At 45.4% G+C, this 27,026-nt stretch overlaps 2 protein-coding genes across 5 annotated transcripts in view; one reads left to right on the top strand and one right to left on the bottom strand.

Moving 5' to 3' along the window:
* The window catches only part of Nadk2 (NAD kinase 2, mitochondrial), a 144,177-nt gene extending 131,848 nt beyond the window's left edge, over window positions 1–12,329 (bottom strand). The window contains exons 1-2 of one of the 3 annotated variants that reach the window (XM_075882917.1): window positions 11,673–12,329; window positions 8,485–8,577 (exon numbers count right to left, since the gene is read on the bottom strand). In XM_075882917.1, coding sequence (XP_075739032.1) covers window positions 8,485–8,577; window positions 11,673–12,188 — 609 coding nt within the window. In that variant the 5' untranslated portion in view covers window positions 12,189–12,329. The remainder of the gene's footprint in view (window positions 1–8,484; window positions 8,578–11,672) is intronic. The other 2 variants (XM_075882918.1, XM_075882919.1) reach the window with 2 other exon arrangements.
* Window positions 12,330–12,696: 367 nt separating this feature from the next.
* The window catches only part of ZnT86D (solute carrier family 30 member 7), a 149,715-nt gene continuing 135,385 nt past the window's right edge, over window positions 12,697–27,026 (top strand). Inside the window, exons 1-2 of one of the 2 annotated variants that reach the window (XM_075882920.1) lie at window positions 12,697–12,948; window positions 22,223–22,324. In XM_075882920.1, the coding sequence (XP_075739035.1) occupies window positions 12,866–12,948; window positions 22,223–22,324 (185 nt within the window). In that variant the 5' untranslated portion in view covers window positions 12,697–12,865. The remainder of the gene's footprint in view (window positions 12,949–22,222; window positions 22,325–27,026) is intronic. The other variant, XM_037432298.2, reaches the window with a different exon arrangement.

Below are 27,026 nucleotides of genomic sequence, written 5' to 3'. Positions count from 1 at the left end.
ACATTTAAAGGCTGCGCAGACCAGCTTTTTTTCTTCAGGTTAGTTACACTACCTCTGTCCCACGGCCACCACCGAATTCCATTTTCCCCTGTATAGCATTCAACTCCCTAGTATAGCTTTACGAGAATAGAGTTGTGGCGATGCTACATAACTTAGCGCAAGCTTTTGATGGAAGCTGCATGGGGCTGAAACTTTGCTTTGAAGCATGTCGAGACGTCCCATTTTTCACGTATGTATTCACCTTTAAAGCAACGTAGGCCTGTAATACAGTAAAAGTGAAGTGGCAAGTATGGGATATGCTACTGCAAGACTTGAGTTCTCCAAGCATGGAGAAGTTGAAAGCAATGCTGGCCACACTGCGCTGTTGTGTTGATGAGCGAACTTAGCATGAAGACGTAGGTTGTGCTCTTTTGTTTACTCTAGTTGACTGAGGAACACACTTGTTCTGCTTGTTTGACATCGCGTAGTATGCGATATTATCCCAATTATTAGTCAGTGGCACAACAGAGGAGAAGGAGCAGATGCTGGCTCCTTCTCCTCTGTTTTTCGAGGAAGACGATGTTGGGTCGTCTGCTATTGTGTTTGAATACAGTCTTGGCAATTCTCGTCGCAACGAAGTCTTGAGTCTCGTTTTTATGTAGCAACACTGGTGCAAGTGCTGCACTTCCACAACTCGAGACTCCTACGGGACCCAGCACTTCGAGTCAGACACTGCACCCCATTCATGCAGTAGATACTCCTGTCCACCGCTACAGTACTAATCAAATCAAATCAAATCAAATCATTTTATTTTCCCAGAAAGGAACAGGTTCTGGAGAGGTTCACTGGCTAAAAGCTGTTTATGGACAGCTTGACGAGGCCAGTGAACCCTATACAAGGCAGGTGGGACAATGACAAAGATGTGTATAACAATAAAGACCATAAGCTAACATTACAATACCAAATATGGTGTAATAAAAACATATATATACATTCCTACGAAACATCCTGATACCAGCATAGCAAAGAAGATTACATGGACGCGAGCAAAAAGAAAAAAACAAAGAAAAAACAAAAGAAAAATCCAGCAACCATAACACCATTATTGCCAAAAAATAAAATAATAAAAACAAATAAATGATGAAAATATCAGGGAAGATATAAACAAATTCGCTCCTTGTGTATGTGCTGCATCATACAATGTACATCACATGTCAGACAAACAAAATTATACAGACAGTGAGGCCTCAGCCCCAAGGCAAATTCCCTGACTATTCCTCAGCAATGCACTGTGTCTGGAGAAATGGCAACTGAAAGTGCTTCACCGCTGACTGTAGAGCAGATGCAGATTCCAGAGACCTTCCGCGGTGAGGTTTATGAAGTTGCCAAGAACTAACCCAGTACGAGCGATTCGCCAAGGCGAACCGTTGGACTGCCGTGCAAAAGCCTTCACGCACCTACTTTGCTTTATCGGACAGCGCTCGTGCGTGGTACAAGAACCACGAACTACGCTGTCTTCACGGAATGAATTTCGGCAGCACCTTCGCAAACAACGACCACCGTGATTGACTCAGCGACTAATTGAGTCAAGCATACAGAAACCAGATTAGAGTGTTGCCATTTTCACGGACGACATGACCCTGAGATGCCTGGAGTCGAGATACCCAGACATTCCATGCGATGCGTCGAAGAACAGCTGTTTGCTCGTCTTCTTCGCAACCCCCCCCCCCCCGAATTCATCAAAGAGGCTACAACTATTGAGTGAGCACTACAGCAACGGTGCCACTATTCGATCAGCTTCTCTGCTCTAGCCGCCAGCAGTGAGGGTTCTCTACGGGAGCTCATTCGTGAGGTTGTTCATGAAGAGATTCCCAGCCTCCTTGTGACTCCACAAGAGCCTGCAATAGCTTCTCTTGCAGAAGTTGTAAGGCATGAAATCAAACAAGCATTTTCGTTGCCCGAATCACTATCAGACCAGCGATCTGTCAACTATACGTTGCCAAACGCCAGTGCCGCATAACTAATCTCTACTGGTTCATTCTTACGAGCCGATCGTCCCAGTGTACAAGCCACTGCCACCACCACTGACGACGACGACTCCACAATATAATCCACATGCGGAAACATTGCCGTTCTTCCTTCTGCCAACACTTGCCGCTTGGTTGCCAAGGGTGGCCCCCAGATTGATGATTAATTGATATGTAGGAATTAACGTCCCAAAACCGCCGTATGATTATGAGAGACGCCATAGTGAAGAACTCCGGAAATTTTGACCACCTGGAATTCTTTAACGTGCGCCTAAATCTGAGCACACAGGCCTACAGCATTTTCACCTCCATCAAAAATGAAGCCGCCGAAGCCGGGATTCGATCCCGCGATCTGCGGGTCAGCAGCCGAGTATCTTAGCCACTAGACCACCGCAGCGGGACAAGGGTGGCCCCCAGTCGACCATTCAGTCAAAAGGCAGACTTATGGCATACTACTAACCGCCGTCCACTTTGTTTCCATTGCAGAGAAGCCAGCCATGTTTACCACATCTGCCCGTATCATAACCAAAGACATCCAACTTTTCCGCTGACCTTTCCGCAAGACCACACGATGATGACTACAAAATATAACTCACATGCAAAAACATTGCCATTCTACTTTACGCCAACACCTGCCACTTGGTCACCAAGAATGGGTTCCAGATGAAGATTCCTTCATAGACAGACTTGTGGTGTACTATCGACTGCCGTCAACTTTGTTTCCATTACAGAGAAATCAGCCATGTTAACCGCATGTGCCCGTATCGCGACCAAAGGTATCCAACTTTTCCACCGACCTTTTCGTGAGACCATTTCAACAACAGACGCCACCCAACACCTGCGCCGAGCTCTTCGACGCACAATCGTAGCTACGCTGATGCTGTCTGGGGCAGGAGTCCCCAGCACTCGTCAGGAAAACTAACCGCAGCGACCTTTGTAGGGAAGGTAGCCACTCGTCGAGATGTTGAAATATCTCCAGGGCCAGTACAACACGACTAACAATGCGATCTCGCTGACACCTAAAGATACTGTAAGCGTTAACCTCGATATTTGCACAGACGGCCTGTGACATTGCTAATCGATACTGATGCAGATCTTTATATTATAAGCTGAAAGCTAGCCAATTGTCTTGGAAAAGGTAAAACTTCATAGATGGGGCCTAACATAAAAATAGTGGGTGGTCAACTGATGATGCCGAATGGCAAGTCTATTGCCAAAGTTAATAATGTTGATTCTACTTTCGTTGCCACGTTTGTGGTTTTCTCAGAGCGCTATAGAGACCTGATCTTCAGAGTAGATCTTCTGTGTGAATACGGCGCCGTTATAGACGTTGCAGACCCGACAGTGAGATTTCGCATGGCCCCCGATCAAGTTTCAGACATGCTCAGTAAAGATCAACCACGTAAACATCTGCGTCTTCGAAGATAACGTGACCAACCCACCACGGCCTAGTGCTCTCATGGCGGTAACAAGCCACCAACCAGACAACTCTGACAACATCGCTGAACAAATTCTGACGTTGCTAGTCAGCGAAGGCCTATTCATTGCAAGAGGTGTTGTAAGCATAAACGGAAGGCACATGCATATTCGGGTAACGAGCTTCAGCGCTGAGCAACAACGTCTTGCAGGAGGTATGACAGTGCACGAGCTCAGTGAGGCCGCAGGCTATTTGACTGTGGAGAAAGCCGAAGCCATTGGGGCAGCACCTCTATTCCTCGATGTCGGCCCAAGTTTGCTGCCTGCACAGAAGCGATGCCTACTCAAGCTGATTAATGAGTTTCAGGACTGCTTTTTTTCATCCTCCAGAGTTTGCCAAACGCCGCTGACGAAACATTGCATCATTACGAATTAAACGGCCAGACCTATACGGCGGAACTCATACACAGTAGCTCCGCGGGAACGTGAGGCCATAGAAGAAAGTCAGGTGAGAAAGATGCCTCAGGATGACGTTATTCAGCTGTCGAAGAGTCCTTAGGCATCGCCGGTTGTATTGGGGAAAGAAAAAGACTGCACTTTACATTTTTGCGTTGATTACCGCAAGCTCAATCAAGTTCAAAAAGGATGTTTACTTGCTACCCTGTATCGACGATTCCTTTGATCAACTATGCCATGCACATTATTTCTCGTCGATTGATTTACGAAGCGGATATTAGCAAGTAAAAGTTGACGAAAGAGATTGAAAAAAAAAAAACAGCATTCATGACCCCTGATGGTCTTTATAAGTTTGAAGTTCTCCCGTTCGGCTTGTGCTCAGCACCACCACCATTTCGGCGGCTCAAAGACACAGTCCTATCAAGCCTTAAGTGGCAAACATGCCTGGTATATTTGGACGACGTCATTGTTTTTTCAGTGACATTTGACGAGGACTTAAAGCAACTACACACACTATTTCAAGCTATACGGTCGGCTGGACTAATGCTTAAGCCAGGAAAATGTCATTTGATTTTGACTTCTAAGAGCTTCTTTTCTTGAAGGTGTACGACCTGACCCAGACAAAATAGCTGCTGTTGCAAGTTTTCCCACGCCGTCAAACAAGAAGGTAGTGAGACTATTTTTAGGCCTCTGTGCCTATTACAGGCGCTTCATTGAGAATTTTTCACGTATTGCCTCACCTTTGACCCGTCTCATAAGACGTCCCATTTGTGTGGGGTGAAAAGCAGCAGGCAGTTTTCAACGAGCTGCGACAATGTCTTCACGGGTTGCCAGTTCTCAAAGGCATCAACGATGGCACTCGAATGAGTTATTGCTTATGCAAGTAGAACTCTCTCGCGTACTGATTATTATTCCACCAATTAAAAGGAGTGCCTTGTTGTGGTGTGGGCGGTTATAAAATTTCACCCATGTTTGTACGACCGCCTGTTTAATGTTATCAATGACCATCGCTATCTTTGTTGGTGATGCACTCAAAGGACTCATAGTACGATTGGCGCACTGAAGCCTTCAGTTTCAAGAATTCGATATGGCTATAGTTTACAAATCTGGAAAGCAAAATATGGATGCCAATTGCCTTTCTTGCACCCTACTGAAACACACAAGTGCCGAAGACGACGCGGCGTTTGCCCATGTTGTTAACACATCTACAATCGCACAGAAGCAACGCAACGACCCCGAGCTGCAACCTTGTTGATTTCTTGGAGGGACGCACATCATCTGTGCCAAAGCTCTTTGCAGGAGAACTAGCATTGTTTTGCTTGTGCGATAATGTCCCATATAAGGTATACTTTTCTGCACACAGAAACACCTACTTACTCGTCGTCACAATGTCCCACCGGAGAGAAATACTACAAGCATGCCATTATGAAGCAACATCCAGTCCTTTAGGTTACACACGAATGCTATACTGAGTGACACGAAAATACTACTGGCCAAGACTGATGGCAATCGTTTAACACTACGTTCGGACTTGCCTTGAGTGCAACGTAACAAAGAGCCAGCCGTCAAACTTGCAGGGCTTCTATTGATGTACCAAAAACTCTATTCGCTCAAGTCGAAATGCCTCTCCTAGGACCATTTCAAACTTTTGCGGCTAGTCGCGGATGGATAATTGTCGCCACAGACAACCTCACTTGCTACGCCGAAACCAAAGCTCTGGAGAGGGGCCCTGCAAGTGAAGCAGCCGGCTTTTTTATAGAGAATGTAGTCCCGAGGCATAGCGCTCAATCTGTACTAATAATGAACAGGGGAACAGCATTCACAGCCGAGCTGTTACACACTACTTTAAACCTTAGTGGACTTGTCACCGTCGTACAATTGCATACCATCCTCAAACAAACGGTCTGACCGAACGGCTAAACAAAATGCTTTCAGATATGCTTAGCATGTGGAGCATAAAAACTGCGATGAGATATTTACTTATGCCACTTTCACATACAATACGACCTAGCAAGAGACGACACACATAACACCACTCTGACTTCTCTATAGCTGTGGAGGCACATTGATGCTATGTTGCCACATGAAAACGATAGTGTTAAAACGAGTGCCGACTACACAACTCAGCCTGCAGAAGAAGCCCGACAACTAGCCCGTATACGTGCTCGTCGCCAGCAAGACTACTACACAAGACGCTATAATCTACATCACTGACCAGTGTTCTATGAGCCGAGAGACCCCAGTTCGCTGTCGTGGTCTCTCAGAGAAGCTCTTACGGCAATACTTCCGTCCGTATAAAGTCCTTCGATGTCTCAGTGGTGTTAGCTATGAGGTTTTTCCCGACATTCCGCACTGTTCAAGGCATCAAAGATATGTACAAGAAATTTCGCACGCAGTTCGGATGAAGCCTTATTTGTCCGAATGAACTCGTGGGCTATCAGTGACTGCAATATCTGGCACCATAACGAATGAAGCATCGGGACAATGCTTTCTTGGAAGAGAGGCTTATGTAACGATTAATTGTCGGTGGCACAACAGAGGAGAACGAGGCGAGCAGCACGAGCAGCAGTTGCTGGTTTTCCGAGGAAGACGACGTTGGGGCTCTGCTTTTCTGTTCTTGTGGTTGAATACAGCCTTGCCTATTCTCGTCGCAAGAAAGTCTTGTGGGTTGTTGTTTCTACGTTGGGACAATATCATTACAAGCTGCGTGATCCCTTTCACATTTAATATATCTGGCTTTGGTCAATTAAAAGAAAGTAAGCGAAGATTCAGATTCCACATGTGATGACAATGTATCCTCCCGTGCCCTGTTTATGCCTCACTGTTATTCAACTATCAACATCACTCTCCTTGTCATTAGGCTAAGACCAACGCTTTACTTAAAGGGACACTAAAGAGAAACAATGACTTGGTTTAGATTGATAAACTGCACTCTGAGAACTCTAATGCCATAAGTTTCACTGTCATAGGTTCATTATTAGCTGAGAAAATCGAGATTGAAGTCTCATTTTGAAATTTCACATCGACGTCTCCGCATGTGACGTAGCCAGCTTTAAAATTTATTTTTGGTATTTTAGCAACATTTGCTCAATGAAGTATTTCGAAAATCTATACGCCAGGTCTAGGGCACGCACAGATGACAATATACTTCATTTTTATCGAGTAGAAGCTACGTACGACCCAGCAGATGCCTTCAAACTTTACTATGTCACGATGTTTAGTGCAGAAATCTCACAGCGGCCCCACATTTATTTTTTTTTCCGAGTGTTTTCTCCCTCAACAAGTGTCATTTCCTAGTAAGAGTGGTGTTTTCGGGATTGTGAAGTTGTACGTTACTAATACGTAAAAATTGTTTGGCTCTTAAGTAGCTCTTCAAAGAGCATTGCCATAGTTTTCTTAACAGACATGAATACCTAATGAGCCGGCACCACTCATAAGCTGATTTCAGACTGAGCAAAACACACTGACTGACACACCAAGATAAACACAAGCAATCTACAGCACTTCCATCATCAGCACTTGTCATGCATTGAGAAGAAGGATGTGTCATTCAAGATGCATAACAATAGCACTATGTGCTACAGCACCGGCAGTGCAGCTGTGCAGGTCTAGCTAAGAGGAGTACACATACATGCAAGCAAAAACATTTATCGCAATGAACGTTTATGCCAAACACTAACACTGTTGCAGTGTTATTTTCGAGGGTTATGGAGCTCTAATGTTTACTGAAATGTGCCTCCCCTGCCCCTCCCCAGATGTGCAAAATAAAAATTTCCGAGCGATAAAATACAGTCTTGAAACTATTGCTGTGCACTTTGCAGCAACCGATTAATCACCAGAAAAGGTGATGAAAGGTGAACTACCGCACTTCTCAAAACTTGCACCAATATAACTGCACTGCTAAGTAGATGTGACATGCACGTTTTGAAGACATTCATTCCTGCATCTAGTCACTGTGCAGCAGCACTTTTTTTTTTACCACTCCAGCTGATAAAAAAACATTAAGCTCAAGCAGATGCCATAAATGTCCACAATGACACTCCATGCTGGCAGCATGCCCACCAATTTGCATTTTGTGTTAGGAGGCTCATCTGTCAACAAATGACTGTGACAACATTCGAGAGAGTTTTTATACATCTAGGTGCACCTCGTGCCAAGTCGTATGTTAACACCAGCCATGAATCAAAGAAGACAATTTTGAGGGCTTGTTTCGTTGTCTGATACAATTTAATCAAAACCAAAAGATGCCAGGAAAGGCATAGGAAACATTATTTGTACTGTTCTAGTTGTATTGAAATAATTATGAGCGGGGCCGACCAACAGTCCCAGACTTGCATGCCCATAAATACTTGATAAGGTGGGTAACCACCGCGGTAACTCATTTAGAGTGTCGAGTGCATTATCTGAAGGTTGAGAGTCCAGTCCCTGCTGGCGGCAACCTTTTGTTCAGTACACCTTCTTCTTACATCTATACCACGATTACCACACCAAAATGTACAATTAACATGCCCAATGCATTCATTCACGCTGGTCAGAGAGAGAGAAAGAGATAACGGTACATGCAAATCCGCCTTGAGGTTAAGCCAGAATGCCGTATTGCAGGAACTTGCCTAAGAGTGTTGACCACCAGCTCCCGGTTCTTGGTGTGGATCTTGTGGTGATGGACAAGGCTGTTATAGTCCGAGCCTCGGGACTCCAGCTTTGCCAAAGATGGTGACAGCACAAGGAGAAGAGAAGGAGGGAGGGGGGGGCAGAGGGAAAAAACAGACTAAACTTGCAGAGCACACTAACAAAAGCGGCAGTGAAAGATAATACACTACAGGAGAAGAACCATTCAAGATGAGGGAAGGCTTTCATATGATCACGCTCACTATAAGTGATTGATTAAGGGTGACTTGCGGCACACGACACACAAGCGAACATTGGTGCAGGCAGCATGTTAAGCTGTATTGCTGCACCAGGGACTTGTGTGCAAAAGCTTGCCCAAATCAAGCATCACTTCATCGGAAGACTTTCAATGAAACATTGCGAGACTGACAAGTGAAAGTGATGGACAATCGCTTTATCCATAGAACATTTCAAATATTCAGGAGAGCTGGCAGCTATGCCTCTAAGGAAGCCCCTTCTCGCACAGATGATAGAACAGGTGCACAAAGAATTCGGCGCCCGTTGTTACGAGAGTGCTGCAGTCCCTTGAAGAAACACTGGGTGCATCCGCCAGAGACACTGGGCGTGTCCTTCACAGACACCAGAGGCGTCCGTTAAAAATGCTGCGCGCATCCAACAGCGGGGCCGCACCCTCCTCCTCGAGCGTCTCTGTGCCTATAAAAGGCTGGCACAACTAGCGTCGGCAGCTTCCTCGTCCATGTTTTGTACAGACGTTGTAAATATAAATGTTTCCTTTTGTTCTGGCTGCCTTTTGTCTTGCCACTGCCTGGATGCTCCCTGCCCGGCATTGGCCCTCACGACACGCTACCCAAGATACCTGTGGGGCCTCTTCGTAACACCGTGCATGAAGACGACAAAACACCGGTGCTGTGATTTCACAAGAGACACTGTGCTGCTTTGCAGGCCTTGCACTGCCTTACCGTGCAGTTATTCTTCATTACAACCTCAACGCATCAAGAAAACATTGTCACTTTTGGAGAGCAATGCCCACACAATCCCATCACCAGTGTTTTGTTGTCTTCTTTCAGAGGTGCATAATCAGTGCCAGTACAGTCATAACACTTTAAGAGCGAGCACATGTGTGCTGTAAACGTCTTCTCAAAAGTCACTTAAGTGCATTGCTCCAATTGGTTGTGATCCGACTTCCCAGCAGTTTGAAGGCACTGTTCTTACCCAATAAACTGAGCGTAGCTTTTTAAACAACTTTGGGCAGTCCAAGTTGATATATCATAATTTCATTATATGTGGGGTGTAATGTTGTAAAGTCCCCATATGATTATGAGAGACGACATAGTGGAGAGCTCGGGAAATTTCAACAACCTGGGGTTTTTTAACGTGCACCCACAAGTGAGCACACGGGCCCACAGAATTTCCACCTCCATCGAAAGTGCAGCCATTGCAGCTAATATATCATAGGTGGATACCGTTCTTGGTATACAGAGGTTGCAGAATGCTGTAAATTCTTTCCGGGAGCTCCCGTGCTTTAGCATGTGCGTCATGTACGCAATACTAGAGAGTTCGATTGATTTGTGGGGTTTAACGTCCCAAAACCACGATATGATTATGAGAGACGCCGTAGTGGAGGGCTCCGGAAATTTTGACCACCTGGGGTTCTTTAACGTGCACCTAAATCTGAGCACACGGGCCTACAACATTTCCGCCTCCATCGGAAATGCAGCCGCCGCAGCCGGGATTCGAACCCGCGCCCTGCGGGTCAGCAGCCGAGTACCTTAGCCACTAGACCACCGCGGCGGGGCGTTATAGACCCCGCCCCACCGCGGCGGGGCGTTCAAGTGTTTCTATTTTTGAAGCCACAGCCAACTCTTTTTACCATTTGCCTCAAAACAGATTGGCTGCTGTGACCACTCTTGTAGACTATTTCCTTTCTGTTTGTAAAGCACTCGATTAAATTAGACACGCTCAGCAAGTGCTCCGTGTGTGCATGGAGCAGGATCCCAGCCTTAATTTAACTAGAAGTAAAAACGGAGGTCCACAATTAGTGTAAAAGGCCGTTTGAGGTCTGCTGTAACAGATCGTTGATTGATATGTGGGGTTTAACGTCCCAAAACCACCACATGATTAAGAGACGCCGTAGTGCAGGGCTCTGGAAATTTCGACCACCTGGGGTTCTTTTAACGTGCACCCAAATCTGAGCACACGGGCCTACAACATTTCCGCCTCCATCGGAAATGCAGCTGCCGCAGTTGGGATTCAATCCCGCGACCTGCGGGCTCAGTAGCCGAGTACCTTAGGCACTAGAACACCACAGCGGGGCTCAACTAGATCGTTTTAGCTGAGAAAACAAAAACTACAAATTGTCAGTTATTCCGCGAAGACTAAGTTGGTTGACTATTAGTCAGAATAACAACCCCATCATACAGGTAGGTATTTTCCTGTTCATCCTTTTTTTTTTAATTATTTATCAATTTTGGGCCTTTCTGCTATGCCCGTGCACTGCCAAATGGCACTAAAGAAGTTATTGTTGAGATGTCTAAAATATTTTGGTTTACCAAAAAAGTGTTTTTCCCGTGACCACTGCATTTACTGTGCCAGTGCTACGTCAAGAATATGATTGATCATTCAACGGGCCAAAAAGAAAAAGGATTTAAAGTGCACGAAGCCAAGCACTTGTTTCCACAAGAAAGCATTCTTATCACTGGCTATGATAATTAAGTACCTAAGTGTTGGTGTCAGTATAGAGAAAGGCGTTCGAGATTGCAATGTATTTTCTCCACTTTCCCCTGAGAAAAAATGCTATCCTGAAAATGGGATTCATTGCCAACTGATTCGTTATAAATATTCCCTGTCACAGAACCATTCTCTCATATGCTAAGTAGACGGATGCAAACATAGGGGCGGCATAGTCACAGTGCTACATAACCGATTGTAACGTCAAGTGGCACTCGAAACAGAGTTCGCACCAAAGCGCCTTATTACGCCCGAGGCGCCCCTAAATCTGGACCTCGAGCAATTTCGCCTCGATCGACAATGCGGCCGGGCGCGGGTAAGCAGTCGAGCACCGCAGCCACGATCGAGACTAGAGTGGCTGCTCCGGGCTAGCTAAGCGAACCCGCAGATTTTGTAAACGCGCCCTGCAATGCTTCCGGGTCCGAGCACGAGACTCACATCTTGCACCAGCTGCTCCTCGGTGAGGTGCGCGTGGCGCCGCTTCTCGAACTCGTATCGCGAGAACTTGGTGAGCACCAGGGCTCGCCGGGGCCGGAACATAGGCTCGTCGGCGGCGCTGCCGAACTCGGCGGCCGTGCTGCTGGTCGAGAAGTGCATGGCCGGTGCCGCGAGGCAGCAACCCAGGCGGCGGCGGCTCGCGAGGAGAGCGCAGCAAGCGGGGTAGTAGGCCGACCGGATCGGGGCCAACCGCAGCAGATTACCGGTCCGGGCGGTCCCGGAGGCGCGATGCCTCACGGACGGCAAACTGGCATGGCTGCTCGCGTAGTGTCTGCGCAGGGCCGCTTTCCAGATATGCTTCATCGCACGCTCGCCGACGCGCTTACATGTTTCGGCCGGCGGCCGCTGCTGCCGGTCATACCACAACCAACGCCCGGTCACTAGCGTGTCAGATGATAGCGGTGAGTTCACGGCCACTACAGCACGGTGAAGAAATGTGTAGGCGCAGTAACGCATCTCTGAGTCCCAGAAGCCGTCTCAGAAAACGCCGGCGTTGACACAAAACGCGGACGCCTCAAAGGCACCAAAAATAACTGGTAAAATTTCAAATTTTAAAAGAATATTGGGTACGAGCGTACAAACGCGTGCGCCGTCGTGCGAGAAATGAGAAAATGCGGCTTAGCAGCAACGACCAAATCAATCATCAATATGTTGAGTTAATTTGGCACTTCGATTGTTTTGCTCAAGTTTGCCCAAAATAACCAAACCAAAATTAACCATACTTGCCAAAACGCACTAAATTTAATAAGTAGTTGTTATATTTATACTTAAAGACAAGTTTGTAATTGAAAAAAAAATTCAATAACTAAGTTGTTTGTTTACGCGTTGTTTTATTGTTACAATAAAGCCATAAAAAATAAAAAATACAGAATTAATTTTGTAAAAGTTACCTTTAGTAACAACTTAGCGTTTTGATGAAAAAGTAAAGCTACAAACGAAACTGTGACTACGACAGCGGCTGCGTGACGTGCCTAGTCAGCTCCAGCGAAAGACGACGGCAGCCGTCGTTGTTCGTCGTCGGGATGTCCTGCTGTCCATTCAGCGAGCACTGAGGGAGGCAACGAGCGAAATCCCGCACTCGTCGGTCGAGGAAAACTAGCAACGACGGCGACCCTCGTGAGCGGACAGACCCGATGTTGCCTCTACATGCGGACGACAAAGAGTTCAGAGCACGGCGCGGACTACGTTTCAAGGAACGGCTCCAAGGATGGTTCAGGTGTGTGTGTTCGGTGGCGACGTGGCTTTTGCTCCCCAGTCGTGCTGTGGCGTGTCGCCGGGGGCATATGGTCGGGCCGCCGAGTCGCTTTGCTTGTGGGACCGTAGGTGAGCTCAGAAACCACCGCGGCACCTGTCCCGACAGCAGTGCCTTTCGTGGTTGACAACTTCTCGGAGGGGGCGCACCGGTGGAAACCGGTGTCAAATAGTAAACGTGGCCCGCCCTGGCCCAGGAAAGTGAAACCTCAGTCACGACTTCGCGGCAGTTCACGTAACTTCGACGATGAGGCGTCACTGCCGCCAAGTATTTTTCGCTGAGGTGAACGTTCTCTCGTAAGATCGTGCCACTAAAACAGCTTCTGTATCTTGTGGTTCATTGTGAAACGAGGCTTTTACACTCCGAAGACACCATTTACCGGTATTCTAAGATATTGCGTTTGAAAGCGGGAGGAATTAAAATTCGCGGGTGTCCAAGCGCTTCGGTCCACGTCCACATAGTTTTCTATTGTTTGTTGCTTCTGTAGAATACCCAGTGTTTTCGGGAAAAGCGTCGTCGACACAAAATTAAGCGGCAATACACGGTGAACTTAAACAAATATTTCTTGCCATCAAAACAGATTCAAGTACTGACGCCGAAAAAAAATGCCGCTCGGCCATGCCTTTCAAATTAACAAATTTCTATTAAAAAGCAACACTTTATATAAATTGTGGGCTGTCACTGAAGTCTCCTTCTGCACCCATAAAGAATAAAGTAGTCTGAAAAAGGCATTTCATTTATTTTACCCTCAATCGCACATAGCTTTACAGAGGGGAGTGGGGTACAAGAAAATAATAAACTATGAACAAGAGAAACATACTGACATCAAAATGATAAAGATTACAAGACATGTAAATTTGATGTTAGGCAATACACTGGATGTATGTGTAAGTACCATCAGAAACATGGGAGAAACAGAATACAATAATATAAATGTACAATATACACTTCACGCATCATCACGTAAGTACTCCTGTATTGTGGAAGAAAACAAGTCATGATTTGACATGGGAACCATGTCCGAGGGAAGGTGGTTCCAGTCGTTGGATGTGCGTGGGACGAAGGAATGATGAAAAGTGTTAGTGCGGCAGCTAATGACGTGTACCTTATGTTGATGGTCTAAACGAGCTGAGTAATAGGCAGGAGTGGTAATGAACTGAGCTTTCAAAAGTGGATGATTGAATATCTTGTGAAAAAGTATGAGACGAGTTGCTTTGCGACGTGATTCGAGTGACTGTAGTGAAAGGCTGTGTTTCATTGACGTAACACTGCTAGTGCGATGGTAGTTAGATAGAATGAAGCGTGCTGCGTTATTCTGTACCATTTCAAGCGAGCGAGTCAAGTTCAGTTGAAAAGGATCCCAAATGGAGCATGCATATACGAGTTTTGGACGAACTAGTGTTTTATACATGGTTAGTTTCACGGCTAAAGTTGCGTCGTAGGTTCCCTAGCATACGGTTGCTATTGTTAATAACATACGTAATATGATGTTTCCAGTTCAAGTCAGATGTTATACGAATCTCCTAGTATTTATACGAAGTTACAGACTCTAGATCAACGTCATTTAAGATGTAGTTAGCAGGGGGTCCGGTAGTTCGTGAGATACGTAAAACTTTACATTTGTTAGTGTTGAAGTCCATGTGCCAAGTTCTACACCAGCTGGCAATATTATTAATGTCACTTTGCAAAGAACTAGTCAGCGTTAGATGAAATTTCTCGGTAAACAACGCAGTCATCGGCGAAAAGGTGAATCGAAGAAGTTACAACATCGGGTACATCGTTAATATAAATAAGGAATAGTAAAGGGCCCAACACAGAACCCTGGGGCACACCAGAAGTAACGGGAGAAGAGGGTGAGCTGTAGTTGTTAGCAACAACAAATTGTGAGCGTTTAATTAAGAAAAACTCGATCCAAGCAAGAATGCCGCCATCAATATTAAGGGTCCTAAGCTTATATAGTAGTAGGTGATGATTAATCTTGTCAAAAGCCTTCGAAAAGTCTAAAAAAATGCAGTCGACAAGTGAACTCCGATCTAAAATGATATGTAACGAATGGGTAAAACAAAGCAACTGTGTTTCACATGAGAATGACTTCCTAAATCCATGCTGTGACGTGCTAAAGAACGATTTTGATTCTAGAAACGTGACCAAGTTAGAGAAATTTATGTGCTCCAAAAGTTTGCATGGTATAGAAGTAAGTGAAATAGGTCAGTAATTAGTAACAGAATGCTTGTTTCCTAATTTGTGTAGCGGAACCACCTTTGCCTCTTTCCAAACGCGTGGCACCACACCTTCATTCTAAGACTGTTGGAATATTTTACACAGGAACATAGATGATGCATGTTTAGTTTCTTTAAGGATTCTTGCGTCTATGTTGTCAACACCACAAGCAGAGGATATTCTGAGTGATTCAATTAGTTTTACAATTCCATGGGCCTCAGTCACTATAACAGACGTTGATGGATAGTTGCGCGCTGGTAAAGAGACGGTAGCAGACGTGGACGACACTGAAAAGTTCCGGACAAAATTTTCGTTCAGACGTGCTGCACACATCTCGGAAGATACGGGAAGGCCGTTCGAGTCAACAAGTACAATTTCACTGTCGTTGGTATTTGTAATAGTTTTCCAAAACTTTCTAGGGTTGCTGACAAGCATTGATGGCAGAGTGTTAGATAGAAAGTTAGCCTTAGCATCCAAAACTGCTGACGAGTAAACTCGCGCAGCACTCTCGTAGGAGCGCCAGCGTTTCTCCGTACTCTGGAGTTTCGCAGCACGAAACAAGCGTTTCTTTTTGTTAGAAAGTCGCTTTAGGTATGTATTGTACCAGGGTGAGCAAGAGCTCACAGGTATAGACCTTAAGGGAACAAAGGTACGAGTAAGTTCGTAGATTTTGTTAACAAACAGATCCCAGTTTTCCTGCACGGTTCTATTATCAAAGTCATGTAGATAAGTGTCGTAAAATAGAGAGAGTTCGTTGTTGATTGCCTCAAAGTTTGCAGCATTGTAGTTATAGATAACCTTGCATTTCTTAGTAGCTGTTGGCATGCTGTTGCGTATGTAAAAATGTAGCAGACAGTGATCGCTGAGACCAGGAAGTGAGTTTAGTGCATGAATGTTGTCGGGCATTGTTGTAAGAATCAAGTCAAGGATGTGCGATGAAGAATTGGTGACGCGAGTTGGGTTATTCACCATCTGCGTAAAATTAAACAGGTTGCAAGTATCGAGAAAACATTGGCCACTTGAAGAAAATGGTACGACGTCTGGTAACGATGACGCCCACATTATGGTAGGATAGTTGAAGTCGCCGAGAATAGTTATCGAAGAAGATGGGTACCACATTGTAATTTCATTAATGTTATCGTGAAACTCCTGAACAAAGCTGATGTCTGTATCTGGAGGGCGGTAACAGATGCCAAGAACAAGCGTTTTATTATTCACAACCAACCCGCACCATATCACTTCCAATGTAGACGTCACGTTTATAAGAAAGGACTTGAAACGTTTCGAAATGGCAAGCAAAGTAGCACCACCTTGTCTTTCATCTCTATCGCGGCGGTAAATGTTCAACAATTTGGAAGTAGTAAAAATTTCGTTATCGCAAACATGAGCATTCAACCAAGTCTCGGTCACGGCAGTCATGTCGGCTTCACAAGAATCGATAATAGCGTCAAAAGCGTCCCGCTTTCCCATTATACTACGGATGTTCGTGTAGAGCACCGAAATAGGACGTAATACGATACTGCCACTTCCCCTTGCTGATTGTTATGAGGAGGCATTAGATGTCCGCGCACGTGACAAAAGTGCGGCATCAGGCAATAAACGTGCGTGAAGGTCATGGCTGTGATCGGAAGTTGAGTGTGCCCTATTTTCGATGCGGGATTCGCTGCCATTACTGCGAGAATGCGCAGTAGTCTCGCGAACAATGCCCGCGGAAGCATCATAACAATAGTTTCTGAAGTTAACAACAAGCTTGTCGTAACGAAGCTGAAAAGCGGGTCGGCCAGGCAATGATTTTGCATAATTGTGCAGCATCTTGCGCGCTGTTCTTGTAGCCTGACAGTAGTCCTCCGATACAGAGACGTTATGGCTTCTCAACTTAGATCGACGTGCCAGCACAAGTTCTTTTGCTTTAAGGCTTGCAAATTTTACTATCACTGCTTGAGTTTTCTCGCGTATATATGGACCACCTAAACGATAGGCCTTTTCTACTGCATTCGGGTCGAACTCGGCACCTAGGCTACTAGAGAGCAAGTTGGTAAGTGCCTCTTCAGTAGCTTGCCAGGTCTCATTCTTATCGGGCATACCGAAAAACGCTAAGTTGCACCTTCGGGCTCTGTCCTCGAGATCGTTTAGACGGGACACCAATGCGTCATTTGTTTGAGTGATGTTGCCGATAGCTTCATTCGTGACCTGCAATTCCTTCTCAATGTCCGCAACCGAGTTAGTCCGCAGTTCAACCGTCGAAAGCCGCCTTTCAATCTCGCATAATTTGCTCGCCACAAGTTCTGGTTGGCTTTCACCTCGTCGATCGCCTTTGCCAAATTGGACTGCTCAACGGCAGATGAGTCACAGCGGGCACTTATCTTAGAAAGCATTGTCATAACTTCTTTATGACGCGCATCAGAAGAAGCTGTGTTGTTCTCAACATCATCTTGTGGCCCAGGGGTCTTTTTTGGAGGCCCTGGGTTTGCTTCAACGTCACCGCAACACAAGAGTAGCGAGCAAAGCGTGTTAGTACACTCTCGCGACAAGACGTATAACACCTGTGGGCGTGGAAGCAGCAGTAAACAACGGTTACTTGTCTTCTTAGCATATGATGAATCGGTTTCACCAACCTGTATAATGTGAAAGCGAAGCTCGTAGTCCATTGCCACATTTGTGCTGCCTCCATGCCCACTAAACCACTGACGTTCGCTGTTGCCGCTTTTGTTGCCTGATAAGAACAATGTCCCTGACGATGATGATGTCCCGAATGGCCTGGAAAGCTCAGGTGTATCAGCGCAGGCACTCGGATCCGTAGAAAAGCAGCAGTCTTCTGGAAACTGCAGCTGTTTGGCAGGGGTGTCAACCGGCCTTCCGCAGTGAACCACAAGCGGCAGCCAGACCAAGACGACCTGTATAACGTGAAAGCGAAGCTCGTAAGCCATTGCCACAGTTGTGCTGCCTCCACGCCCACTAAACCACTGACGTTCGCTGTTGCCGCTTTTGTTGCGTGATAAGAACAATGTCTCTGACGATGACGATGTCCCGAATGGCCTGGAGAGACTGTAAGATGTACAGTAAGATGCACTGTAAGATTAAGAGCATACCCCACTTTGTACATTCATTTTGAGATGTCCCACGTGCAAACTATATGCCTGGAAAAGACACCTTGTGCTGATGCACAGTCACTATCATTGCCATATAAAGAGTCTGCACAACATCTTGTCAAATTAGATTCCACTCTTCGGCAGTGCACTCTTTTCAGTTGCTCTTGGAAACCACATTCAACTCCACCATCTGATGGGAGTAGCCCAGTTGTTGACAAACAGTTTGCAAAGCAAGCATGAAGCTTGGAAAAACACCTGAGCATTGACACCAACAGTGGAGGCCTCTGCTTGAACTTCACACTTTTGATGTGATAAAGTTGAACTGTTTTACAGAAATTTCAGTGTTGTTGTCTCGGTGTTCATTTCGATTTATGCTTGTGACGGTGGAGCGGACTTTAGCAGTTTTCATTTGGCGTCAAGCAAAGCCTTGGCACGCACTTTTGCGGCAGCCAGTTGTGTCGTCTGTTATTGGTTCATTTGTGTGCGTGCCGGAAAAAGTTACATGAGTTATTTTGACATAAGCAAATATCAGCTTCAAAACCAATTTTTCTAGTGCATTTATTATACATAATTTCAGGTGATATATTTTCAATCCCGCTTGAAATTCTTAAGGATCTCTAAGATTGTGTTGTAGTTGAGGCACCGGGCTTGCATTGTTTATAAGGGATTGTAAGACCACACCGTTTACGGCTGTTCAAGACACTCCACCCCCTTTCACTGATGTGCGTGTGTGTTTCTTTTTTGGAAGGGGTAGGCGAGGCATAAGCCCCCCGCTCCGCTTTTGAAATCTCCCGGTTTCAGAATTTCAGGATTTGGCAGGTATCTTGATAGAAAAGCTTACAGCACAGATGTTTTGACAAAAGCAGAGGCCTTCAATGCTTATTTTTATTCTGAGTTTTGACACTCAAAAGCCATAGTTTTTATGTCGCATGGCATCATTGAGCTCACACAGATGAGAAAAATTGAGCTGTCTGAAGATGGCATCACATTATTACTGCGAAAAGTAAACATGCGCAAAAAATTGTGCATTGTCTATCACCCCTTTGTTAAAGGGCCAGTAAACAACCCCAAGGTCCAAAAATTGTTGTAAGAAGAAATTTGGGCACTTCGTGAATATGTTCCCACAAGAATTGTGCGAATACGTGATATATTAAAGAAGTTACAGGGGCTAAAACATCACGTTCAGCTGGTTTCAAATTTTCGCGATGCCTCGTCATCTTCAGAGGGAGGGGAAGGCGTGGCTTGTCGTCGCGACTCCTCCCACTTTGGCAATGTGACAAGACGTCAGCGACTTACGTCATCGGCGAACTCGATCAGTCGCAACGCACTTCCGCTTGCTGCGATGCCTGGTTCTTAACTGTTTACCCGGTGCCGACGCTTCTTCGCAGCCCAGTCGCTCAATTTTCAGCCGACAACAATTTGCAGCAAAACTGCGTAACCCGGCATGAAGTTGGCCCAACTTTTCTAAAGTTAGATTTTTTGGGAGCAGCAACACAAAACACGCATAATGCACTTAATAGTGCACGTGCTGATCAACAGGGGGCGCGACAATCCGCTCACTCCAATTATACTAGGTGATATGAATGCGCACATAGATATAGATGGGTATACTGACTCAACAGGCAAAATGATCATAGATATGTGTGAAAGACATGATTTGATCATTTGCAACAGTATGGAGAAGTGTGAAGGGCAAATAACATGGGAGGTAGGAAGGCTGCAGTCTATGATGGATTACGCACTGATGTCACATAGGATGTATGATAAGCTCAGGGGAATGCACATAGATGAAGGTGGCTCCAGAAGTCTGGGTAGTGATCACAAACGTATCAAGCTAAGTTTTGGAAGAGCAGTGAAAGTGGGAAGGAGACAAGATGAGCAACTACAGGAAAATTTTTATCCAGAAAGGCAAATTGAAATAGCCACTAAACAAATTGAGAAAGTAATCACGGAGGATAATAAGACAGTGGGGACATAACACGAATCTAATTAGACTGAGCTAGAGCTCGCTAAGGCACGTGACAAGTCACCCCGGAAAAGAAGACATAAACACAAGAGTTGGTGGGATGAGGAAGTTAAGAGAGCCATAGCAAAACGTCGGGAAGCCTCTAGGAAACACAGACATGCCAAGCAGCGGAGTGAACCGACAGATGAAGTTGAAAGAAAATGGGACATCTTTCTAAGCTCTAGAAGGGAAGCATCTCTCCTGATCAATGAAAAGATTAGAAGGAAGGGTGCTTCAAGAAGAAGCACGATCGTTTTTAAATATATTCTTACGTGCAATTTATATTATGTGTAATTACAACAGGCTCATTTGCTTAGAACTATCCACAACCAGCAGGCACAAATGAAGGCTCTTTATTGCAGAGGTGCAGGCAGGGTATTTTTTCGGGTGTAGGTGCACCACCTTGATCTGAAGAAAGCGCCAGATAGGCAAGTGTGGTCGATTGTCACTTTTTGCTCTTTATACAATAGCGGGAAACAATTTATGGGTAGGGGGCGGGAGAGGGAGATCGGCACAGGCCCGATGTATGTGCCACTCCCTGGCCATGCCACTGATTCATTGCAGGCACAGAATTAATTAAACATTTGTTAAACATGGCCTTTATTTATCACTAAGTAGTATTCATTTGGCCCTCATCTAGCTGCTTTAGCTAAAATCCACGTACTTGGAAACAATTTTCCCGCTGTTTCCCATACTGAGGTAGCAGAGGACGTTCCTTCAGCAATCTCAAAGCGACAGCAGCGCTGCCGCTGCACAAGATATGAGAGGGAGCTGCTGCAACCATGCGAGCTTACCCAATTGACAGTATCTAAAAACCTTGCCTCCACTTCACATTACTATTAGGTCGTCTGGGTTTCTCTTAATCGTTCCAAACTCTGTCTTTCTAGGAATTGGAGAAAAAAAAAGCTTAACCCAGCCTCGTTATTCTGCCGTAACTTGCTTCTGTCATTCTCAATTTTGACATTGTTGGCCTCAAAATATCAGCAGTGTTAAAGTTTTGCTGATTTCAAAAGATAGCAGTCCTACTTTGATGTTTCCTGCCAACTGACGAGTTGCACTCTTCTCTTACATAAACTAATCGACTACTTCTATGTGATTTTTACGGTGAGTGAACACGTTGTGGGCTGTTTGAGGGCATGAGAAGTAAACGCTAAAACTATTCTAAGTAGACTGGCGCTGCCTTATGGCTGTATCGTGTTTCGTTAGTGTTTCTATTAGAATTTAAAAAACTCCATGAAACTAACATAGCAATAAGCAGGGGTCGCTATTTGGGATCCAGATCCACGCACTAATAATTACATCTACAGTGAGCTTAATGATGTAGAATAGTAAATTCAAGGTAAGGCCAATGATGTTGAATAGTAAATGAAAAGGTAAGGTTAGAGTTTCTAGTTTTAGGGAGCAGCGAAAGACAAAATTTCATACGAAAGAAATGGGGCGTTTGTAGAACTCACCGCATAGCGGAAATTTGAATTGGTGTACCCGGCGTCTGCTTTCGAATGTTGTGATTGAATCTGAATTTCCAGTGCAGTTAAGCTCTTCTTTAGTGTCAGTTCAGAGGCTGAATAGAACAGGATTTGGGAGGTGTACACAGGCTGCGTTAGAATAGTAGACATGTGAAAGTCTACATTTGAAAGACGAAATACATCACAAACTCATTACGATAAGCTGAAAAACAAAATACTGAAATTGTACATATCCATCTACTAAGCTGCTGTGAGGAATCAAGAAGAAATTAATGATTATTGACCGTGGCAGGTTTGCAATGATTGCTTTATATACTTCTAATTTGCACAGCCACTGTGATGTTTAGCTGGGCTTTGATATTAACTGGACATTTGTATTTTTCAAACAGGCTGAGAACTTTCAGCACAGTTGTGACACTTTCTGTGTCCCCTGTAATTAGCGCGGTCTTTTGTTGCAGGTTGATCTTCTCTGACAAGGCATCACGCAATCTCTTCCTCTTCCTCATCCTCAACTTGTCATTTGCATTTGTCGAGCTCTTGTACGGAGTATGGACCAACAGGTAAGGCTTTCATTCATTTTCATTCACTCTTAGCTGCTATGATGCTTTGTCTTCGTGCATGATAGCAACACAGCTCTTCTCACCTTGCATGCATGTTATTGGCTGCTTCTCTAGAACTTCTCGGGAACCGTCATGCTTTGCACTGCTACTAACAGGCATTAACACGAGCTCACATTTGAAAATAAAGCATGACAAAAGCCACTACTTGGACGAAAAAAGATGCAGGACAGGAGGCTACTGAAGTTTAATGAATGAAAAGTGAAAGAAGAGACACATTTTGTAAAAATGGTTAATGAATCGACTACAGAATGAGTATGCATATGACAAGAGAGTGCCAAGCACGTTCAGACCACCAGAGCAAGTAATGCCAAGTAATTCTACCTTGATGATACTTACTGTGTCGTGCTGTCGCCTTCGTTACCCGGTGTAGTAGACTTTTACAAGAAAGCTGTTATGAGATCAAAACTTGGGTCACGCACGGCACCATAGTTGTTCGCCGCCGCTGGCGTCTGTAGACACTATCAGGAAATAAGATAAAAGAACTAGTACCAAAGACACAGTGGGGCTCGAACCCGGGTTTTATGCGGGCCAGCCCAGTATTCTACCACTGAGCTACACTGGTGCTTGGAACTTGTTCGCAAACTTGCCTTAGGCTGGCTTGATGTCGGGAAAGGAATCGCGTAATATGAGTAATAAAGCATTTTAGAACAGCAAAAGAACAACCAGGCATCGCGAAATGCAAATAGCGGAACGAGTGGGTTGTCCAATGCTCTAACCCATTACAAAAGCTCGTTTTCGATCACCTTTATTAACTGTGGCACATACCCACTTTAGGCATAATTCCTTGTTGTCATCAGCCACTGCATGAAAAATTGGCACAAAATTCCTTCCAAGTGTTTAACAGATACAACGCTTCTCAGAATAATGCTGAAAAATGGCATAGCCAATGCTGGTCTACTACCCAGAAATGATTATTATTTATGCCGCAGTGGGGTACCCAGCAAGTGTGCTTGCAGCAGTTACTCAATGAGTGTTTACTCTGAAAGGCCGCTCCTCTAGCTTTCGCTGTGACTGCGCTGCACCTACCATGCAAGTCTGGCGTTATTTTTTTGTTGTTGTTACTTTTTTAAGTATGAATTTTGCATCAACTCACCCAAGTGCTAATTAACATAAGTGTATGCCAGCACTGCCTTGGTGGCAGCCTGCAAGGCTATTGCCTAGGCAGCTATGCTTTTCTAAGCATAAAAATTAAGTGGGGAATTTCGCTGAGTCTTATGCTAAAAAACTTGAACCATAGTAGGCAGCATTTAGGGATAGCAGCAGAGTGTTAAGCACAATATTCTTTTATTTCCAAGATTTTGAGTGACATATATGTGTTCTCATGTCCTCTATATTTCTGTAGCTTAGCGTTTTGCATGTCAGAAACATTCAAATGAGTTTCATACATTGGTGGTTATTCAACACTTCCAAGGAGTTAAAGCTAAGAGAGCAGTCAAACGAGCTCAGTCACAAGCACAATAATTGGAGAATGCAGAGGCAGGACAGTTGGAACTGTTTGCGTTTTCTCATGCTCTGCAGTATTCAAATAGCGAAAAAAACTTGGTGGTGCTCCGAAAAATCACTTCCATTCAAACCACCCTGCACATTTCTGAAAGAAGTCACACCCGCTCAGTGCAAGATAAGAACAGAGAGAGCATGTCATATCCTGTTCAATGCCTGTACCTCATCTAGAGTGAGAGTATAAAGTGGCCGTGAACTCATTATCTGCAAATTCCGGCCACATAGCATGCTTAGTTGGTGAAGTACGGACGCCAGCACATTAGTGAAGTGGCAGCATGGAGCACAGTTTAGATGCAATATTGCTACGTTTGTATCCAGCTAGGGAGATCACGTGAAGCTAAGGAAAGCATGTGGGTGTTATTTTTAATTTTGCTGACAGAGTTCACATGGAAAAAAAAAAATCGGGGGAGCAGGTTTCGAAATACGTAGTAACGGGACTATATGAAACGCCATTCAACTAGAGAAAGAAAGTGAGGAGGGTTTGTTGGCCTTCTATGACAGATAGTTTAAAACAGAGCAAAATTAATTCTAGACTCCTAGATTGGAGTGGCTGTGTTTTGTCCGATTGTTTCCAATATGTATATTATAATTCGTCTTACTCCCCTATTGCTAATGTTTCTACTCTACATGGTTGATTCACCACTAAGTATAATCTTTCACATGCGCCTACATGGCTATGATTGTATCCGCTACCATAATATTAACCCTCCCAGAGACCATACTAATAATAATGACATAGTCTCAAATGTTAAATCATAGTGCAACACCTGGCAGATGAGCTGGTGCTTTACCAAAACTGTCTTAGTGGCATTTACTAAGCATTTCATTGTATACAATTTTTTGTGCTCCTTCACTGAATCTTTTCTGCATAAAGTACCTGAATATAAATGCCTATACTCCATCTCAGAAGCTCCCTCCAGCACTGTGACGGCTACAGGGCCTCTTAGCCAGTAGGAAGGGTGATCAGCCCCTCGACATACATTCATCCGTGTCGCGCCGTGTGCTCAGCGTCTCCCTAGCCTCTGCTGGCATGCTCAGGGAATTTAAGCCATACAGACGGGGAAAAAGAAAAAAAAAAAAGCTACAACTGTTGCAGCAGGGGCCCTCTTTGAATCTATCAAGTCTCGTGTGCTTTGTGACCCGTAAGTTCCAAACTCACACTTGTATTTGTGTAAGGTTACTGTGCTGATGCTTCGTCAGCGATGTATTTGTGACTATATTGCTCCAATTCTAAGAACTGCTCTCCGATTTCTCGGTGTGTCAAGCTTAATAAACGTGGCTGAACGAATAGTTGATCTCGCAAATAAAGGCAAAATTTTCAGGGGCTTGTCCTCACAGGGCGCTTCGTCCTCTACGTGAGATGGCTCACGTCACCATTTATTTGTTGCTGCCGATAAAGTGGGCAAATAGCAAGTGCCAGCTTGAATCAAAGTGTGGGGTCACATCTGCATGGGACTTGCCAGTGGTTGCTGATACAGTAATTAAGTAGCCATGACATTGATGCAAAAAAGAATAAACATGTCATGCATCGGTGTGATGTAACACATGCGAAATTATTGTACAGTAAAAACTTGTTGATTTGACCCCCGTTAATTCATAATTTCGGTTAATTTGGCCACGGCGTCTAGTCCCGTTCAAAATGTACATTGTTCTATGACTGAAAACTTTCATTAATTTGAACGAATTCGGCCGCGCTTCGGTTAATTCGAATACACGACTGCGGCCGAGTCGCAACGTAGAAAGAAGCAGCAGTGGATTTTCGTCGGCCAAATCGACCGCGCACCTAAACAACTTTGACTTTGTCCATACACGCACACACACACATAATGGTTTAAACAACCAAAATGGAAGGCAGTGCATCACTACTGTCATCAGCAACGGATAACCCACGGCTTTGTTTTTCTTTTTTTGCATGCCGAACATGTTTGCATGGTGCTCGAGTTGGATTGCTGACTTCTAGTGTGCTTTAAGTTATTTATCTTTGCGTGATCAGTGCCATCTGCGGTCTTACTGTTTGCTGTTTTTTTTTTCATTTTTTTTGAAAAGTTCACCTGTTTTTATTTTGTTTTATGGTGATCCCGCTACTCACCGCAGCGAATGATCACTGCGGGTTCACGCTTAGCGAGCCACAGGGCCACGACTCCGTTACCTACTCGCGTGTAGCGCACCGCTCCGCGCGCGCTCAACTAGTATAGCGTTTAGCGCGGCGCGGCAAAACAGAGTGTTCTAATACAAAGTACACAACACTTTATTGCCTTTGGCGGCACCCCGAACAACAGTACAACGTCCGCTCCCAGGACGCGGGGAGCAAAGGCACCCGCACGCGGACGTTCACAATAAGGGGGAAACCACGAGCACGTCGCAGCTGGCAATGGCGAGCTTTGACACGCCGGTCGGGAAAACGTCCCTCGCGGCTATGCTGCGCACTCTCACGATGGCCACTGGGCCTGGTCGCGAGTGTTAGGGCAAACCTCGTACGCGTAGGCCTACAGCAAGTGTGGCTCGGTGTGGTACGACCACTTCAAGCACTAGGCACCGCTGGGGGCTTAGCGTACGCTACCGAAGCTAGCACTCAAGTAAACACGCCTGCCGAGCTGCCAAAGGCCACCCCAGACAGGCTACAGTCCGGCGATTCCCAAAGGGGACGCGGACGAAGAAAACACGTGCTTACCCGGCGCCGACCACGGAGAGAGTCAGCTCCCTCGGCGCGCACGTAACCCGTGCCGCGCCCGCATGTGGCGCCATCTATCGCCACACGCCGTTAGCAGAGCAGAAAAGCAAAAGGGTGTGGCGGAATGTCCACGAAATGGTCGCGGGCGCGCCTCAGATCCTCACATCCTCCTCTCCTTCATTCACCCTTTATACCCATCTGCAAAGGTAGCCGGTCGTCGCCCATGCATGCAAAGGCGTCATGCGATGGGCAACAGCTAGCCTCAGCCTCGTTCTGCAGCTGCTACGGCAGAAAAAAAGTAAAACAACACAAGAATACACTTGGGAAATACAATGGCACCACAGAAGAGGGGTAACGGGAGTTCATGATGCTCACACAAGAGCGCGTCCACGGCTCGGAGGGGCAGCGTCACGTAATGTTTGACTTGGGTGACTGCGTGGATGCTAGAGTGGAAGGCGAGGGTTCTGGTTG

The sequence above is a fragment of the Rhipicephalus microplus genome, unplaced genomic scaffold (assembly GCF_043290135.1).
Source record: "Rhipicephalus microplus isolate Deutch F79 unplaced genomic scaffold, USDA_Rmic scaffold_14, whole genome shotgun sequence".
Lineage (NCBI taxonomy): Eukaryota > Metazoa > Arthropoda > Arachnida > Ixodida > Ixodidae > Rhipicephalus > Rhipicephalus microplus.
The sequence above is the reverse complement of the archived record's forward strand: the minus strand, read 5'-3'. Positions and strand labels throughout refer to the sequence as shown.